Source organism: Lingula anatina, chromosome 4 (assembly GCF_051362555.1).
Source record: "Lingula anatina isolate TDL-2025a chromosome 4, LinAna3.0, whole genome shotgun sequence".
Taxonomy (NCBI): domain Eukaryota; kingdom Metazoa; phylum Brachiopoda; class Lingulata; order Lingulida; family Lingulidae; genus Lingula; species Lingula anatina.
The window spans coordinates 1,702,467-1,721,956 of NC_141770.1; the positions used below are offsets into that span (position 1 = coordinate 1,702,467).

A 19,490-nucleotide genomic window follows, 5' to 3' on the forward strand; every position below is an offset into this window, starting at 1 on the left:
TTCCTTCTAATAAACGTTAATACAAGCTGAATAGATTGGTTTAGTATCAAATATTACTTAAAATACTCGAGTAACATACTTGTAAAATGCGTCACTCTTCTACATGTAGAAGCTACCTCTCACTCTTATCCATATACTGAATTTAAAATTTAGCAGATTAAATGTCATTTTCATCATCAAATGTAGGATATTAGAGAAAAATGGACTTTCATTCCAGATTTCCTTCATCCCCCACCCCTAGCAAACACCAATTCAAAGTCGTTGGGAAGCGGGCCAGTCAAGACTGATACTGAAGCCTCTTTACAATACACACATACTTGTAAGCTGTTTCATAATGCTGTTTCAGCTATTGAAGAGGTGCGTGGCGAATGTCTTATTTTCCCTGGCGTACGTAGTTTTCCCCCTCCCCAGTCAGCCCGTGATGATTCATGAGTAGCAAAATCTGTTTGCAAATACCATATGTTGCCATTTCTTTTTTGACAGTGTATTCCGTTTCATCTGAAGATTTTAATTAGTGTTTTAGAGGTTGGGTAAAATATGATGGAAATAGCAAAGACGTCGCATATTTAATGAAGAGATTGAGCCAGAAAGCTTCTTTTGTGGTAAACGTTCACCATAAAACCCTCAATGGCGAAATAATTAAATCAACTTTCTTACGTTCTATCAAATTCGAGATTAAATGTATCTTACGTGTCAAATGAAACTCTGCATTTGTGGAAAATCAAAATTTAATCACGTTTCTGAAATCATACAATTGATTGAAAAGCAATATGATATTTTAGAAGTGACGGGCCTAAATAAACTCTAGAGTTCTTTACATGTATACTTAGCATTTCAAAGTAAGCATTTAATATCCATTTTATATTGTCACCGTTATCATTATAGTGTTTTAAGAGCTATATAATATTTTAAAATATGACAAGTCCATAGATACTCTAGAAATACTTATCGTTTCTCATATTTTCATAATGTTCTTTTTATCTCCTCGGCCAGTGAATATACATGTCTTATATTTTGATGTCAGTGGCCTCTTTTCCTTCTAATAAACGTTAATACAAGCTGAATAGATTGGTTTAGTATCAAATATTACTTAAAATACTCGAGTAACATACCTGTAAAATGCGTCACTCTTCTACATGTAGAAGCTACCTCTCACTCTTATCCATATACTGAATTTAAAATTTAGCAGATTAAATGTCATTTTCATCATCAAATGTAGGATATTAGAGAAAAATGGACTTTCATTCCAGATTCCCTTCATCCCCCACCCCTAGCAAACACCAATTCAAAGTCGTTGGGAAGCGGGCCAGTCAAGACTGATACTGAAGCCTCTTTACAATACACACATACTTGTAAGCTGTTTCATAATGCTGTTTCAGCTATTGAAGAGGTGCGTGGCGAATGTCTTATTTTCCCTGGCGTACGTAGTTTTCCCCCTCCCCAGTCAGCCCGTGATGATTCATGAGTAGCAAAATCTGTTTGCAAATACAATATGTTGCCATTTCTTTTTTGACAGTGTATTCCGTTTCATCTGAAGATTTTAATTAGTGTTTTAGAGGTTGGGTAAAATATGATGGAAATAGCAAAGACGTCGCATATTTAATGAAGAGATTGAGCCAGAAAGCTTCTTTTGTGGTAAACGTTCACCATAAAACCCTCAATGGCGAAATAATTAAATCAATGTTTCTACCTTCTATTAAATTCGAGTTTAAATGTATCTTACGTGTCAAATGGAACGCTACATTTGTGGAAAATCAAAATTTAAATCACGTTTCTGAAATCATTCAAGCGATTTAAAAGCAATATGATATTTTAGAATTTGACGGGCCTAAATATCCTCCAGAAATATATTTTATACCTAGCATTTCAAAATAAGCATTAAACTTTCTCAGTCAGTCTTTCCACATCTGTCTTCACCTCTTGATTTGCACAAACCTTAGTCCTATCTTTCATTATAGTTTATATTTTCAAGTACATTTAAACTAAAAACGTTGTCCATTCATCATAAAATAAGAACCTATTTACATGCATACAGAATACATCAAACTCGGTATACCTTACCCCTCCCTCGTGGTAATTTATTTCAATAGTTTTAAAAAGTTAAATATTTTTAATGTATTATATTAAATGGCAATCTGTTGTAAGGTACAGTATTAAAGTGCAGACGGTTCGTGCCATGTTTCTTATCAAGCCATTTAAGTTATCTGTTACCGTATTAACCTATCTGATGAGGGAGAAATTTACCTGTACTGGAAAAACAGCTCTTGTATTTGGATGTCACTTGTGAAGCTGATGAGTGGTTTGAAAGCTGTGGTTTTGTTCACCTCGTAGATTCATCAGAATTTTTTTCACGTGCGAATGCAGTATACTTTTCTGATTTTTAGGGATAAGTAAGTCGCTATTTTTATTGACACAACTTCATTTTACATTTTTCCGGAAATGCTGAATAACTAAAATGTAACAGCTCCAAATAATTCAGGAAGCTGAGTAGATTGCATGGGTTTTGGACAATGTATTTAGTAAAATTACTTCAAAGGTCCACAAATAGGGCCATAGTACAAGGTGAATAGATTGGGTTAGTATCAAATATTACTTAAAAACATCAAGTAACATAAATTGAGTAACATAAATTGAGTACCTCTCACTCTTTTACATAAACTATTAAACTGAACAATTTAGCAGATTTAATGTCATTTCCATCGTCGCATGTATGACATTAGAGAAAAATGGACCTATTCCTGTTACCCTTCACCCCCCACCCCCCACCCACCCCCATCCCCACCACCCACCCCTAGCAAACACCAATTCAGAGCTGTTATATCTTTAGACGTTTTATCTTACAGGATTCAACCTGACATTTCTATCATCTAACATCGGTTATCAATATCTCAAAAAAAGAAAAACAAAGATAAAATAAGACCAAAATAACTTGTTTCTGTTTAGTCTTTCCACATCTGTTTTCTCCCACTTGGTTTTCACATGAGCTTCTTCATTGTCATCACTTCATTAATCACAGTAACTGTCTTTTATCATACAGAAGAAAACATCTACTATACGTGTATGCAGGTCACGTCAAAATGGCTCTGCTTCCCTCCTGGTTATTTAGCACATTCTTTTCATGAATATTTTCCCTCCTATCTCAAAGAAATCTTCGTTGTAGATACAGAATACAAATGTAGATGAAATGGAACAGATCAGAGTCATATTACGCCATAAGAGCAATCTGTTACTGGGTTAACCTAATTGTGGCTAGTGAGAAAATTCATCAGCAGCTACGTGCTGGTGTAATATACTGCTTTTATATTGTATGATATAACATCAGTGAAGCAGGCATCAGTTTGTCAGAAATTGACTGTCTTCTAGTGGTAAATTCTTCGTATGATTCACTGGATGTTCAGATAATTTTGAGAAATGTAATATATCAAAGTATTTTCTTAAAAAGATTCACCAGTAAACCTAATTTTTACAGAAATTGGGTTTGCAGCCATTATTACACCATAATGCATAAGAATGTCATAAACTCTGCCATAACCGTATAATTACTCAAACAAATAATACAGTATGAATGCTTGCCTTGTTTCCCTGAATAGCATGGTGTAACGCGTAAATACATTCACTTACTGAACGTGGGATAACTTCACCAAAAAAATCCACCATTTTAACTCCTTACTACTGCATATAGAATTACGATAGATGGCAGTGTTGTAGTGTCCTCTGTTAGCATATTGTCCCGATTACAGCCTCATAGACACTGCCACTATCTGACAGAGATTGTCGCAACTTTTAATGTCAAAGATTTCTTCTCTTCAGACATGGTATTTTAAGCATTTCCTCTAAGTAATGTTACTAATTACAGTACAAATTTATGGTACAACTGCAGAACCAAGAATATAATTAATTTAACAGATAAACTTTGACTCTAAGAAAACCAGAATGAAAAGTCTGATTTTTTTTTTTTTTTTGGGGGGGGGGTCATGTAATAAATGTGAATAAATGGTATTAAATATTGATATCTTCACCGCTAGTTTGTATTTTGTGTACCACTAACCATGTTACTTATTGTATGTGGAATGAAATCACTAGTTTCGCCTGAGACGGGTTGATTTATAAATTAAAGCACATCAATGCTGTATTTGTTTATTGACTTTATTCTGTTCATTTTACCAATGTAAAGTCTATTGAACATTTTAATTGATTTCAGACTATAAATAGATATTATTATTATTATTATTATTATTATAATTATTATTATTATTATTATTATTATTATTATTATTATTATTATTACAATGACAAAAGTAACACGGACAACAACAAATGAGAACTTGGACTAACAAAAGGTATACGTAACCAAAGGCAACAAGTTTAATTAACTCAATAAGAATGAGTACTGAAAATGGGGAAGGCAAAGTGCAATTTGATTTATATAACTATAACTAATTAAAATTATTGAATACTGGATCTATGTGATTTACATAATTTTTATTTAAACAAAATATTGGATTTCGATTAAAATAATTGTCCAGTTAATTATGTCGATAGGTTCATTTTACTTTTTCATGTTATTTTTTATTTGTTTATTTATTTATTTATTCATTTATTTATTTATTTATTTCAATAGAAGACAGAAGGTTACAGACTACTTATGCCACAGAAGACAATTTTTTAGTTGTGTTAAAAAGTAGTGGTCTTTATGAGGGTTATTGTAATACCATGTAATTGAATCATTTACTGAATTCCATAAGAATGGGTTCCCATGCCTAGATCGATCCATCTGGATCGGTCTAACTCCCTGGGGAGTCTCACTAAAATGATATCAACTTAACCAGCTTAAATGTCTGTCACGCCTATCGGATCAGCTAGAGGGTAAAGAGAATTACCCCTAACAGCTTTACTAGGCGTGAAAGATATTTAAGCCGGTTGTGGGAATGGTCCTTAAGAATACGGACAATAATCACTGTTGGGGTTAACTGTAGAATCAATTATTATTATTTAAATATGACATATTAGATGGATTGATTTGTTTGACAATTCTGAATGCACGAAATATTAGTCTGCTCTCAGAACTGAAATACATAAAATCATAAAATGAACGAAATTATCCAGAGGGTAAAAATGTTGACACCTATGTTTTATTCTCTTGTGGATCCATGTGGGAAGAAGCAGCAGTGGGACGGCAGAGTGGGGAAATATTTTAGAGAATCCACCTGTCAAGTCGATGCCAGCATGTAACACAACTGCAAACTAATCGTTGATCAATTTTGCATGAGATTCAGGCTTTGATTGTAGTGTGTGCTGCTATTGTATCAAGTGTTATCGCAGATGCAGATTGTGTTTTCTTCGTTTCATCTAACGCAATGACCGTCACCGCACGTATACCACAATTTGTGCCACAAACACAACGGTTTCAATTATTTATCAGTGAGAGTTTTTTATGTATTTGATCTTAAATAAACTGATCTTAAATAATCTGTGTGTGTGTGTGTGTGTGTGTGTGTGTGTGACATTGATCTTCTGTGCCAGTATAATTCATGCACAATAATGGGGGGGGGGGGGGAGCAGAGAGAGGCGGCAGTGACTGATAGCACCCCTCTCTCAATGCCACGTGGCACAGAGAATCCTCCCGTACAAATCATACAGCCACCAAAAGCAGTCGCCGCCAGCAAACAGCACAAGTGCAAAATAATCGTTGATTTATTTTCACGAAATTTAGATTTTAATTGTTGCTGTAAGTGTATGCTGGTATTTTATCAAGGGTTATCGCAGTTTATTGTTATTGTGTTTTTTACTTCTCATCTAACGCAATGACCTCCGCCGCTTGTTTAACATAATTTCCGGTTTCAATTAATTCTCAATGAGAGTTAAGTGAATATTTATATAATTTTGAATAAAATTATATATGTGCGTGTGTTTCATTGTTCTTCAATGCCAGTATAATTCATGCAGAAGAACGGGGGTGCGGACGGGAAACGAGGGGTGGGCGGTGACGGATACATGTAGCACCCCTACTTTTCAGTGACACATATGGTACTGAAAGCCAAGTCTGGTTAATATATAAAGAAGATGGGGAGTGGAGTGTTAGCAGCCAACAGGCATTCATTTTAATTTTGAGAACCTCCCCCCACAAACACACTTATTTTTTTTTTCAAAACTGATGTCTCCCAGGCACCATTGGCAACGACAGCAGTTTTAACTGTTTTACCAAATTGATAAGAATATAAAATCATGGTTGATTACTATTATTCATAAAACGCCATTCTCTCTAGTGAACCATGAACTCACTTGACCACATACACATGCACCTTAGTAGAAAATGGGAGGGTGAATTTGGTTTATTTTATTTGTTTTACTGAAATCTTCTTCTTTATGGTGATTTCATCAAAGGTATGCCTTAAAATGAGGCTTAAAGTTTTACTTGTTGCAATTGAACATTTTTTCATTTAATTTTGGTATTAGCCCTCAACTGGCTGCGTACCGCAGAATTTATCAATAAGTTTTTACATCGTCAGGAAGGGGCAATGGGCACGTGCCCTTCCCTCAGCTTCTGAGCTATCTTTTCTTGCCTTTTGAAAAGGGAACCTAACGACAAAAAGAAGCATTTTTCTGTCAAATTAGTATAGCAATATCGCCGTTGTCTGTTTGTAATTTTTCATACTGATGACTCCCCTTCCCTCCCCTAAGATCCGACATAAAGTTGTACCCTAGCCCTCTCTTACCAAAAAAAAACAATAAAAGAAAAGAAATGAATCGTCCATGGAACCAGTTCTGACGTTGTACCGGAAGGACCTATTTTGTACTCGATCAAACTTTGAACGAAGATGTTTTTTATATAAAAACTTAAGACCAATTACAAAAAAATTCAAAGGAATTCCTCATGCGTCCTCCCCTTTAACTTAATTAAAACAAACTACAGATATTTGATATCACTGACATCATTTAATAACAATTTTGAAGCCACAAGCACTGCGAAGCGACTTGAAGAAGAATATAAATCACAAATTAAAACGACAAATACATTTTGAAGCTATTGTCACTACATCTTACTCAATTTAAATCACGTGTCCACCAGGTGAACGCCATTGAACAAAACTTGTGAAAATTATGAAAAGTACTAGAAGTACTTTTTTGCGACACATTAAATATGTTTTAAGTGCCAAATTCGTTTTTCTCTGTCATGATCAGTCTTGTGTTCGGAGATTTCTCCAAATTTGTTTACATCCTCGAAATAATGTCATACACCTGTTACAGCCAAATGATTAACTGAACCTTCTTTACAAAAACCCACATGCAATAATTTGCACTTCAAGGCATAAAATACCTCGATCAATGTCAAAATGAAAAACAAACAAACAAATAATAGAATAGTTATCGTAGAACCGAAAGAGTCGCGTGCACCCCTACAAATGTCAGTTTCATTGTCCATGATTTCGTTCCTTTTTGTGAATTTTCGACTCTCCAATAGACGTTCGGCAAAGAACGATAAGTGTGCGAGTCAAAAATCAGTTTGTCTCAATACTGTTAGTCAATAGTTATAAAGATTCCATCGGAATAGGGTTTAAAAGTCTAAGTGACATGGTCCGTAAGTAACCCTATGTCCAAGTCAACGGCTGCGAAACATGAAATGGCGTCCAGCGCTTCCCGTGTTCCACATAAACATCACTGACTGGAGAAAGAAGACACAGTTTGTACAGAGTTGGTTGGTTGATTGGTTCTTTGGTCATCACGCCATGGATCGTCGAGTAATATCTGGTTTAAAGAGAGATGAGACAAAGATTATATATTTACCGGTGTCTGTCATTATTTATGTAAGGGAGAACAAAAGGCTGAAAAATCAGGTTACAAAATTAATGGTTTTAAATCTGATTAGTCGGGTGTGAAATAAGTTTTTTAGGAAAAAAAAACTTTTTCCGGGGTATGCCACGTGTGTGTGTTTTTGTGGGTGAGAGAGAGAGAAAGAGAGAGAGAGAGAGTAACTTCAGCGATCTTGTGGGTATAACTTATAGATATTCCAGATAAAATACAATCTACTTACGTCATCGGTGTCGTGTGCTATTAGGGGAATCTCCTAAACGGAGCGGTCACCTGTGGCCACCTGTCAAGAATCACTACATCGTTCGCTGGATCTCTGTCCCAATCTCCACATATCCCTGCTATCCTGGATTGCCAGATCGGAGGAATGTGAATCTGGAGACAGTGTCGGGCCACAAGTATATAAATGTCGAACAGGACGCGTGGCAGGAGTATGCAACGAACCTGAATGTACCAATCGCCATCTTTCTCAATTATTGAGATGTTAAAACCGCTCCCTACGTACTTTACACCAGGTACCACACTATCAGGACCAAGACTTTCATAAAGGACCGCTATCGGACCAACTACATAATCATTTCCGACCTGCAATAATAATAATAAAATCCCGATAGTGTTATCTTCCGTAAAAATAAACATAAAATTTATAACTAGAAATGACTCAGATAGCGCAATTTCTGCCAAAACAAACAATAAAGTTATAACTGAATTATTAGTTTTAATTAATTGAAATTAACGGATCATCACCACATTTAAACATGTCTGTCTTCGTTCATGTCTGATTTCTCCTGAAAATTTCATGAAATTGGCCAATTTCGTACCTATCCTGAAAATTTAATTTTAAATGATGAACTGATCAATGGATCCTATCATCAAATTCTGATCATTTTTCCTGGGCCCATTTGATACCTATTCTGCAAATTTTATCAATTAATTATCATTAATTTTAATTCATAAACGGACCACCTAGATCTGTTTTAATTAGAATTATTCTCTTGTGCTATTTGTGACCTATCCTGAAAATTTCATCAAAATTTGTTTATTACTTTTTGCGTTATGTATGTAAGTCAAACAAACAATAAAAAAGAGCATTAAGCTGTTTAGATCTTGCGCTCATAATAAATAAAAAAGGGAAATTTTGTTATCATTCCGGGAGTCGAAACTTATATATACATGCGTTTCCTGGCGAATACGTGGCAGGAGAGTTACGGGAATACGAATAAAGGAAACCGGAGGAGACAGGATTGTGCCGGAACTGTAACGTCATGTGACGTCAAGTGGTGGAAGACGTGAAGCTGAGTGATCATTTTTAGCTGGAGGTGAATGGGAGTGAAGATGTGGGCTCAGAGAGAGAAAAAAAGGCGGTTTTACAACAACACGGTACGATAACATTTTTTTGACGTTTTGGAGATATAAGGGTCGGAAAATTAGCACCATTGAGCATTGTTATGAGGTACCGCAATTTCGTAACCATAAGTCAAATAAAAAAAAAACGGACACCACTTCCAGTGTTGCGCTTGATATGCTCTACTAAACGCAACAAAGAGATGTCTATAGCTTTCACGATTCTAGAATAAGAAAAAGTATTTGGTGTAGGCAATAATGGCCATTTCCTTCCGGAAAATGCACCGAGTGACCTTTAAAAGTTCGGTCACATACTTGTCCCGATAACTTTTCAGGGAAAAATGGAAATGATATGATGAAAATTACGGTCTTTACAGTGCGAACAAACATACAAACAAACATACATACATGTAAACAAACAAGCAGGATGACCAACATACTTCGGAATAGAAATCTGGAGTATCAAACAATAAACACATTCAATAACGGTAAAAAAAACTAACTCCTCCTCTGTAGGAGGTTATAATAAGTATACACTTGTTATCGTTATCAGTTTCTATTACCCGATATATATGGCAACCATATATACATCGAGTACAATTTTTTTGTAGCTGAATTGCTCACGGGATACAAGTGATGTTCTTAACTTTGGAAGTAGTATATAAAGTGTCCTGAGAGAGAGAGAGAGAGAGAGGGCAGAGGAGGAAGAGAGAAGAGGAAGAGAAAACGTACCGTTATTCTGTACAGTCCATCTGGATTCGAAGTCTTTTTGTAGTCAACGATCACGAAGTAAGAAAAGATCTTGAATTTCACTGCTGACAGACGAGTCTTCAGGGTGTCATCAAAGAATTCTTGTCTTGTTATTACATACCAAAACCAGGTTATTATAGACTTTGCCATGATACCGTAAACGTTGGTCGGGGTGTTATATTTGAAGACTCTCCCATCACACGTTACATAGCGGACATCACCATGCGCATGGCATTCACAAGGGGGGATTGGCGCTGAAATGGACAGGGGCAACTTGAAAGATAAAGGAACACTAATTTGGATACGTTCCAGTGCCTCCATAATAGCTTCACCGTCAGCATTAAAGGGTATCCTTAAAAGTGAACGATACGCAAGACAGTACATCAAAAGAGGAATTTGGAAAGTAAAAACTTCTGTATTGAAAAGCTATGGGACAAATGGTATTTAAGACAGCTAACGCAATCCAGATTTCCTGAAGTATATTATCTTTGAGTCTTTCGGGTTTCTTTGTTAAGGAGCTGTTGGTCAACTACCAGGTATTTAAATTGCATCAGCAATTAGTAAACTTGGCTACTGATGATACTTAATTTGGAAGACTTTTGATACGATCTCTACCACTTGTGGCGGCATCACATCTCTTGTCACCAAAGTTAGTCAGAAAGTCATGGAAGACCGTCACAGACAAAGTAAGAAGATCGCCAGCAGGGGCGGATTTAGGCCGTCTTCTGGGTCTTCCGGAAGACAGTTAGATTTTCATGTTTACATTGACAGGTATCTAATTCTTTTCTGCTGGAAGACGATCAAAATTAGAGGATGAATTAACAAAGATAATTTGGAAGACTGTCAGTAAATAGCTCTGGATCCGCCCCTGGCCAGATCCTTTTATTGTGCATCCCACGGCAACATACTGAGGCATAACGAAAATTGCCCAACTCTGTTCAACATAACCTTCTCTTACTTCACTGCATTCAGAATGTAGCTCAGCTGACTGTCGAAAACCCTTGGTTTGTATGTCGTCACAGGTCCACGTGACCAAGATTTGTTGCTTCATTGTTGCATATTGAGATGAGGTTTTCTAAAACGCTTTTTTCTACGTATAAACTGTTTTCATACTATTTATAGGGTGGTAACGGATTCAACCACATCTCTAGGTTACGGATTGAGTCCTGGACCTCGAGAAATGGAGTTTAACGTAATGGAGTTTAAATCATTTAAAATAAAATTTGCCCGCAACATGTCGGATTTGTTTCGTTACAAGAAATACAGATTTACAAATTTTACGTAAAACACACTTTCGAGAATAAAAATGTTTACCTAATATGTCATTATATATACTGAATTCACATTAAATATGCTGCATTTCAGTGTCAAAGATATGTCAAGGTAAAAATGCATTTTTCCCCTAAAAACCCAGATCTCAGATAAGCTATCTAAATAGAGAAGTGTGTAATCAGGTGTGTCCCTACCAATTAACTGGCAACCGTGTCTGTTGCACTGCTGCATTGTGTAATATTAAGTGAATAAATTTTGTAGTGCTCCTTTGGGTAGGTCAAAGCTTGGCTGTGGGGAAGCATGGTTCTGTCAAAAAAGTGTCCATATGTCGGCAACTACTGCATAGAAGAATTTGAAATTTTGCATGCAAGCGGTTGGTTTTGCAGTGGGTAAATGAGTGAAGAAGTATTTTCCCAAGTTGTCCATCCGTGTGCCAGAATGGCGCGAAGAAGACAGACATTGCCAGACAGATTATCGTGTCACGCGGAGCGGTCCGCACAGTTTTATAGAGTTATGCCCAGACTGATGTACCTACACAGATGCCACACCCAAAGTATCGAAATCTTACCACCAGGGTGAAGGACTCACTGTCCTTCCGAATACTCTGCTGTAACTGAGCAAAAACCACCCAGTCTGGTAAGGATGAGGGGCATATTGTCACCAAAACGCGTTTTTATGGCCCTTAGCGACCCCAAACTGGTTTTACCAGGTTGGAATACCAGAAGACCTCTGAGATAGCCACTGTAAACAGCAAAACAAAGTCCTCTGTTTCCCTAATGAATTGGGGACCATGACCGTTTCTGGGGAGAACACTGAAACCGCGTGGATTTCTTTATTGAGGTCAGATTCCACCTGTACCGCTCAACTATTCAAAACAGAGTTTACAGACATCCTGAAGAAGCCTACGACGAAGCGTGTGTCGCGTCTAAAGTGACTAGGGTCATTGACAGCTTCAGCATTTTGAGTGGACACCACAATGGCGCCAAAACACCAATGGTAGTCAGCGATGAACCTGTACCAGATCAAATGAAAAAATTATCTGGGAAGCACTTGACTATCATTTGACAGGGGGCACCTTAGGAACAATTTAAGGTTGCACGATAAGATTGCCGGTTCACATAGAGCAGTTTTAACAGCAGATAACTTACAGAACCAAGGGAATGAGCAGCTACCTTGGTCATCAAAATCGTCATATTTACATGTGAGTAGGTCATTACTCGCTGAATCAACGGCCTACATGTCTTACAACAAAACTGAACCAAACTGGACAAGTTTTGTCCGTTGCCTGGAATTTTATTTTAGACTAAACTCTAAAAACTTATCCCAAGGAATGCCTTGCCGCTTGAGAGCTCTGGTAGCAGCCAGATGAAGAAAGGCCTAACAGGAGATTTAAAATATCGCTTTTAATGGTTGTCGTATGACTTAGAATAGACAATGTATTTTTGTTTACTATTTTTTTCAATTAAGAAACTTAAGTCACAATGACATCAAAGAGATGATAAAAAAATCATCTTAACACTATTTTAATTCCTAATTTTTATTTAACGGTCAGCAAAATTTGATGAAAAATTATTTGGAAAAAATATTCCATATTAAATTTCAAGTATATATATTTTTTGAAAGTAAAAGTGTTTTTCCTGTACGAGTATATATATATATATATATATATATATATATATATATATATATATATATGTTGCAAAAAGAAATAAAAAACTGTAGTTATTTTACCCCGACCGGTTTCATCGCATCTTCAGGGTGTTTGTTTATTTTGGTTGCTAAGTGATGTCATAAAGACTCAATGTGGGGTCTCTGACAATGGATATTTGATTGTTGTTTTCTAAAGCATTGGTAAAAGCAGATAGATAAACAAACGTGATAAAAGCTGATTAACATTCTTGCCGACACCTAGGTTAAAGTCATTAACCATAAATCTTCGTTTTCATATTCGGTCACGTTTGCAATCTTAGTAAAAAATGTAACTTACGTATTGGACCGGTGGGCAGTGTCTCCTGATCCTCGGCTGGAAGGTTATCCATCTCAGCCGTAGCATCGTCTCTTTGAGCCTCTTCCTGCGGAGTAAAGGGGATGGGACCCGCGCCAGTAACGGGTGTCACTGTTGTCAAAGCGATGATCAGAAGCACGGCTACGCTTCTTTGTCCTGTCATCTTCAAGAGAGTCTCCTTTCTTGTCCAATGTGTAGCAGACTAGAAGGAGAAGGGGAAACTGCGACGCTCTTTCCTCCGTTCTTCCTATTTATACAATTTTCAAAGGTGGGCACGCAGCAATTTTCCACGTTAGCAAACTGAGAGTGCGCATGCGCGTTCTATCAAGTTGCGTGGGTTGATGCAGAGGAGTTGTGGATTTTACAAATAAAAATAAAGAATAAAGAAACAAATAAGAGAGAGAGAGAAGAACCTTAAGCTCCATTTAATATCTCTCTTACTCAATTTTTACTGTTAATTTCAAAGCGTGCTTTGGTGGTCTTTGTCATTTCGCTGCATGCGAGATCTTTTGCGAAGACTGTTAAGTAATCAAGATCATATGTTTCATATTAATACATTTTAAGTCGTGACTTGGTCATCCACTACAAAACTACCCTAGACGTTATAGAAACCTTCGATCATTTGAGCAATGATGTACACTGTGACGCCAATTTAGAGCAAAATAGAAAGATCTGTGCGAAATACTTATATGTTATAGAGGTGTTCGAATTTGCCAGTCTACCCCAATTTATGATAACGTGATTTCTCTGAGCTAGCCCATCCCCGCGTCTTTTCTTTCCCAATCAACCAGTTTTAATGGCTCACAATTTTATGAGTGTATTGTTGAATATTTTTGTTGAAGACCACCGCGACACCCTTCTCGTTAATTGAGTCACAGGTAATTAAAAGATGTGGATTTCTGGGACGAATTAGTCTGTCAAATGAAAAATTTACTAACAAAATAAAATTCATGTGGTGATGGGGGCCGGGGGCGGTGGTGTGTTTGTATGTATGTAAAACTATAATCCAGTAATTATCCAACATTTTAATTAGCGAAATAATTTAACGTCTTGGTATTGAAAGTGAGAAAAGGTTGTTTATGTCTTGCGTAAATCAAAATAATACAAAACAAACCTCCCCAAAAATCACTAAATTTCCAGGCCACTTCTGGTAGAATGTCCGACAACGATTACTGCAAATTCGTCTAAACATCCAGGGGTATTTGATATATAAGATTCCATTAACTGGCCATTTAGTTTTCAAAGCGTTTTTCTCCTTCGATATGCATTTACAATACCTTATTTACTTATGGGGGTACAATGAGTTATAATCTACAAACTGAATGTCTTAGCAGGCATCAGACAAAAAGGGAGGACAATACAGTGTTCATATTTTGTCTCCGTCCACTCTCATAACGTTATCAGCAAACCCTGAGTAATGATGACACGTTGCTACCCCCCCCCCCTCCAAGGAGACTTAAGAAAATCTTTGATTCATCCACTAAAACCTAGAAGCCTTTCTTAATTAAACCACAAGGAACCTTAATGTCTGAAATATTTAGTATTTTTGAAGACATTCTAGCTTAATTAATGTGGGTTTCAGCTGTCTTAAGCAGAAATTTTTGCGTGGTTAGATTACGTAAGACTTATTTTTTCCATCTTATTACTTTCAGGTTTATTCCACACTATGTGTGCATGTCATCTTATCATTCAGAGGTTCAGATCGAGTGTTACAGTTATATGATAACCCGTCTTCCTCTTTACGATATAAATCTTATAAAATGTCATAGTTAAAAAGGATTAAAAGAGAAGTTAGAATACCAGACATGTAAACAGCAAAACATCGCTGTCTGTTTCTGTAATGAACTGAAACCGCGTGACTTTCTTTCTTGAGGTCAAATTTCGTTTAAGTGATCAAAGTAGAGTTTCCAGAAGAGGCCAGATATCAGACAAGACCTATATCCCAAAACCTATCTCAGTTGAGGACTGGGAGCCCTGGCAGCAGCCAGATGATGTCAGACGCACCAGCGACCGTTGCTGTGAGACTGACACGAAAGACTGACACGAGTGTCCTTTGTGGGGCATGCAATTCTTTTACAGGTGATTCAAACTGTTTCACGGTGTTGTCTTAGCTATACAAAGACGCGCGTTACACTGGCGTAAGTAGCTTTCCCCATCCCCAGTCACTCCGTTATGATTCATGGGTACCAAAATCTGTTTTCAACTGCCATATGTTGTCATTTCTCTTTTTATCAGTGTATTCCGTTTCGTCTGAAGATTTTAATTAGTGTCTAGGAGCTCAAGTAATATATGGTGGAAAAAGCAAAGACGTCGCATATTTGATGAAGAGTTTGAGCCAGCTGAAAGCATTTCTTTGCCGCAAACCTTGAACATAAATCCTTCATAAATATTAAATCACTTTTCCTACTTTCTATCAAATTCAAGATTAAATGTATCTTACGTGTCAAATGGAACGCTGTATTCATGGAAAATCAACGTTTTATCTTCATTTAAATCACGTTTCTGACATCATTCAAGTGATTTAAAAGCAACATTATATTATCTACTGTTAATAACATGGACATTTAGACAATTAGGTTACCACTGAAGTCCCACACTGAAAATGCCAGTATATGAAAGATAAAAATTTCACAAAAATGTACAACAAAAAAAAAACCAATTAGACTGCTTTTCCAACTCTTTTACAGTTGGAAATTCAGAGAATGTGACTTGCAAATGTTTTCAAGCCCATTGAAGTTCAGAGTCACACCTTGAAAATGCCAATATGTAAAAAAAAAGATAACTGTACTGAAATGAGTTAATTTCCATTTTCAACACAATTTTCACATACACTGATGCTCATAAGTTAAGCAACACTTTCTTATTTCTCGAATTTCTCAGCAACCAAAAATTTTATTGAGGCAAAATTTATACAATAGCTAGACATTTCTCTTGTTTTTACTTTGTCTTACTGGACCTCGACATTAGAGTACTATTTACTGTTGGACACGATAGAATATGCAATGGGGGTCCCACTTGCGAAAAACACAGTTTGGTCATGCCATGAGGAACTTCCAGTTTGGCTAGTTTCATGGGCACAATTTGTTATTTTGGACCAACCAATGGTTAAAAGAGGACTCAACGAGGTAATCAGATGGCAAATAATGGGAAGCCATCGTGCTGGGGTGCCAAAGAGACAGATTGCAAGGCAACAAAAAAGTAGCACCAAGTCAAGTGTCCAAGCTGGTAGCAAAATGGCGCCAAACTCATCATGTATTGGACAAGCCTCTTTCTGGTAGAATAATATTAACCGACGCAAGAGATATCTGGTTCGATTATGCCACCAGGACCAGTTCATATCAGCCAAACAATGAAAAATTGCCACCGTGCGTCATTCAAGGGAGGTGCCCTGGTCAACAATACAGAGACGAAATACCATTGGGGTGCATACAATCACACATTCAAGCAAATACAGAAAGAAAAATCATTTTGGAGCAGGACAATGCGCCCATCCAGAAAGCATGGTCCGTGCAAGACGCGCTGCAACAGCGCGGTATCCCACATTTGGATTGGCCTGCATAACAATTCTCAATGTAATAGAACATGCTTAGGATATGATTGACAGGGCAGTAAACGAGAGACAACCTCCAGTTAGAAACATTAGAGAGGTCCAGCAGGCAGTAAATGAAGAATGGAACGGCTCTCAAAGCAAGATTGGCAGAATTTGATGGCAAGTTGCAGGAGACAATGTGAAGCTGTTGTTCAAAACCAGGGAAGGCACACCCGATATTTATTGCATAATAGACGATTAATCATCTATTATCTACAGTCTTCTTTTATTAAAACTAATTCTTAGATGATCGAACTTTATTTTTTCATAATAAGCTGTTTTAATCAGCACGTACTTTTTGTTGTGTGAGCATACTTTTTTGACACATGGTTTGGCATATTTTAGTACCGTTTGGTTAATAAAGTTATTTTGATTATTACAATAAGCTATGTTGTGTATATATTTAACAGAAATATTCAACTTGAATAAGTTATTTATAAAATATGAAAGAAATATGCATAACCCCATCAACAAATGAAATTATAATCATGATAGAAGAAAATTTTTGAAAAAATCGGGGTGTTGCTTAACTTATGAGCATCAGTGTAAAACAAAATCATCAATTTACTGTTTCTTTTATGATCAACTGAGAAAATGTTTGACATAGGAAAATTTCAATAGAACAATTTTAAATGTCCAATTTGCTCCATTCTGAGATTCTGCACATAGTAAAAGATTGACAAACCACAATGATATGGGTTTATTTACATTTTTGACACTTTATTACACAATACACGATTACAGATGTTCTATCATTTTTATATAATCAACTAACAATATTGTAAAGATGCAGAAAATGTCAAAAGAACACGTATCTAATTACTTCAATTATAAGACTGTTAACATGCCTAATAATTCAATGTGAGGAAAAAACCACTTATATACAAAAAAGGCATAACTTAACCGTGCAAGCTTATTTTCGAACTTGATCTGTATATAATTAAGATTGATCACTCCTGTAGGTTTCAAGACAATAGGCCTAACGGGCTTCGTTGAAATGTGTTATCAGTGGTGCATATATGCTGAAAAAAGGCGGAAAAACAGCATGACTTTTGAAAAAATGGCCCAATCATGCTGACTTTCGAATTTGACCTGCGTTTAATGAATTTCCAGTAAGGTTCTGTAAGTTTCAAGCCAGAAGGTGAAACGGTTTACCACTTATCGTGTTATCGGTGAACGTGCACGGCGACGACAGACGCCGGTGACGGCTATGGTCATATAAAATGGTATCTCGGTCTGTTTTGTACATTGGGCAATTGAGTATAAAATGGTATTCATCTTCAATTATCCCCTTGGGTACACAGGCCACAGATTCTGAATTCAGAGAAACTGAATATTTACGATCATTACCGACTGGTTCATAGACAAAATATATCATTCCTAGGTAACTGAAGTGGTATTTTACAATGTTGCCTATTTTCATATTTATGTAGTTTTTTAAACTATATCTATTTTTTATTTATGTTTCACCACAATCATACTGACCTCTTATTTCCCTTTATTTTAACTAACCAACCAACCAACCAATATCTATTAATATACCTATCTCCCTATCTATGTATCTATCTATTGTGCTTCCCATGGGTGTATCGCGTTGGCATCAATGGTTCTAGTTTTAAAATTTAAATTATATTCAATCTTGTTTTCAACCATCTTCCCTTAGTCTTACCTCCAGTGAGCGTTTTATTCTCAATCTACATTTCAGTCTCCTGATCGACACCAGCATCTTCATCTATCCACAGCACATTGTCATCAGTAATCCTCGGTCTCATCGATGAGTCAGTACATATTTATCAAACACAAATTGTCATAACTTGTTTTACCTGAATCACTATGAATGATAGGTACATATGGACGTCATTATTCCTGTAACTTATTAAATGGTCAGGACATTTGTCAGCAACTTATGTTAGTTCCACAATGTCTATTAGCATCAGTATTATCTTCGACAGTCATAACTTTAGATGTTGGATCTTTCTAAGCTCAGTCTGACATTTCTATCATCTAAGATTGGGCATCAAAATTAAAAAAATAATGTTAAAATGAGGTCAAAATAGTTGTTTCAGCTTAGTCTGTCTACATCTGTTTCTCCCCCACTTGGTTCTCACAAAAGTTTCTTCGTTTTCAGCACTTTATCACAGTATTTGTCTATCATTATACAGAAGAACAAATCGTGTGTGCAGATCACGCAAACTTGCTCTGCCTAATGCTTCCCTCGTGGTCATTTAGCACATTTCACTTGATAAATATTTCCTCCGTTACCGCAAAGAATCCTTCGTTGTAGATGCAGAATAGATGAAATGGAACAGATCAGAGTCGTATTAAGCCATATGAGCAACCTGTTACTGGGTTAACCTATTTGTGGTCAGTGAGTAATGTATCTGCAGCTATATGCTGGTGTTATATTGTAAAGCGCTGCTTTTATGTTGTATGCTGTATAATATCTGTGAAGCAGGTGACAGTTTGTCAGCAATTGACTGTCTTCTCGTGGTAAATTATTCAAATGTTCCACTTGACGTTCAGACAATTTTGGAGATGCAATAAATCAAAATATTTTCTTAAAAGGATTCATCAATTAAACAAGTATTCAGTCTCAGCAACGGATAATTCCTGAATCTGCCATTTGGTTTAAGGAATTAGGGTATCAATTCAAAATGTCATTGTGCAAGATATGGTTCCTGTGTTTTTGTCGTCATCGGGAGTTAGAAAAAAAACATGCTT

At 36.4% G+C, this 19,490-nt stretch overlaps 1 protein-coding gene across 2 annotated transcripts; it reads right to left on the bottom strand.

The window, feature by feature from the left end:
* Positions 1–6,821: 6,821 nt before the first annotated feature.
* On the bottom strand, positions 6,822–19,134 carry LOC106181729 (uncharacterized). Of its 2 annotated transcripts, none has more exons than XM_087012303.1 (5): positions 18,439–19,134; positions 13,163–13,382; positions 9,886–10,157; positions 8,033–8,394; positions 6,822–7,746 (listed from the first exon to the last, which is right to left on the bottom strand). In XM_087012303.1, the coding sequence occupies exons 1-4, from the start codon at positions 18,499–18,501 to the stop codon at positions 8,053–8,055; spliced, it is 897 nt and encodes a 298-aa protein (XP_086868429.1). In that variant the 5' UTR covers positions 18,502–19,134; the 3' UTR covers positions 6,822–7,746; positions 8,033–8,052. The 2 variants fall into 2 exon arrangements, with proteins under 2 accessions (XP_086868429.1, XP_086868430.1); XM_087012304.1 differs by having other exon boundaries at positions 6,824–7,746; positions 13,163–13,501; positions 18,439–19,131.
* Between the last annotated feature and the right edge of the window lie 356 nt (positions 19,135–19,490).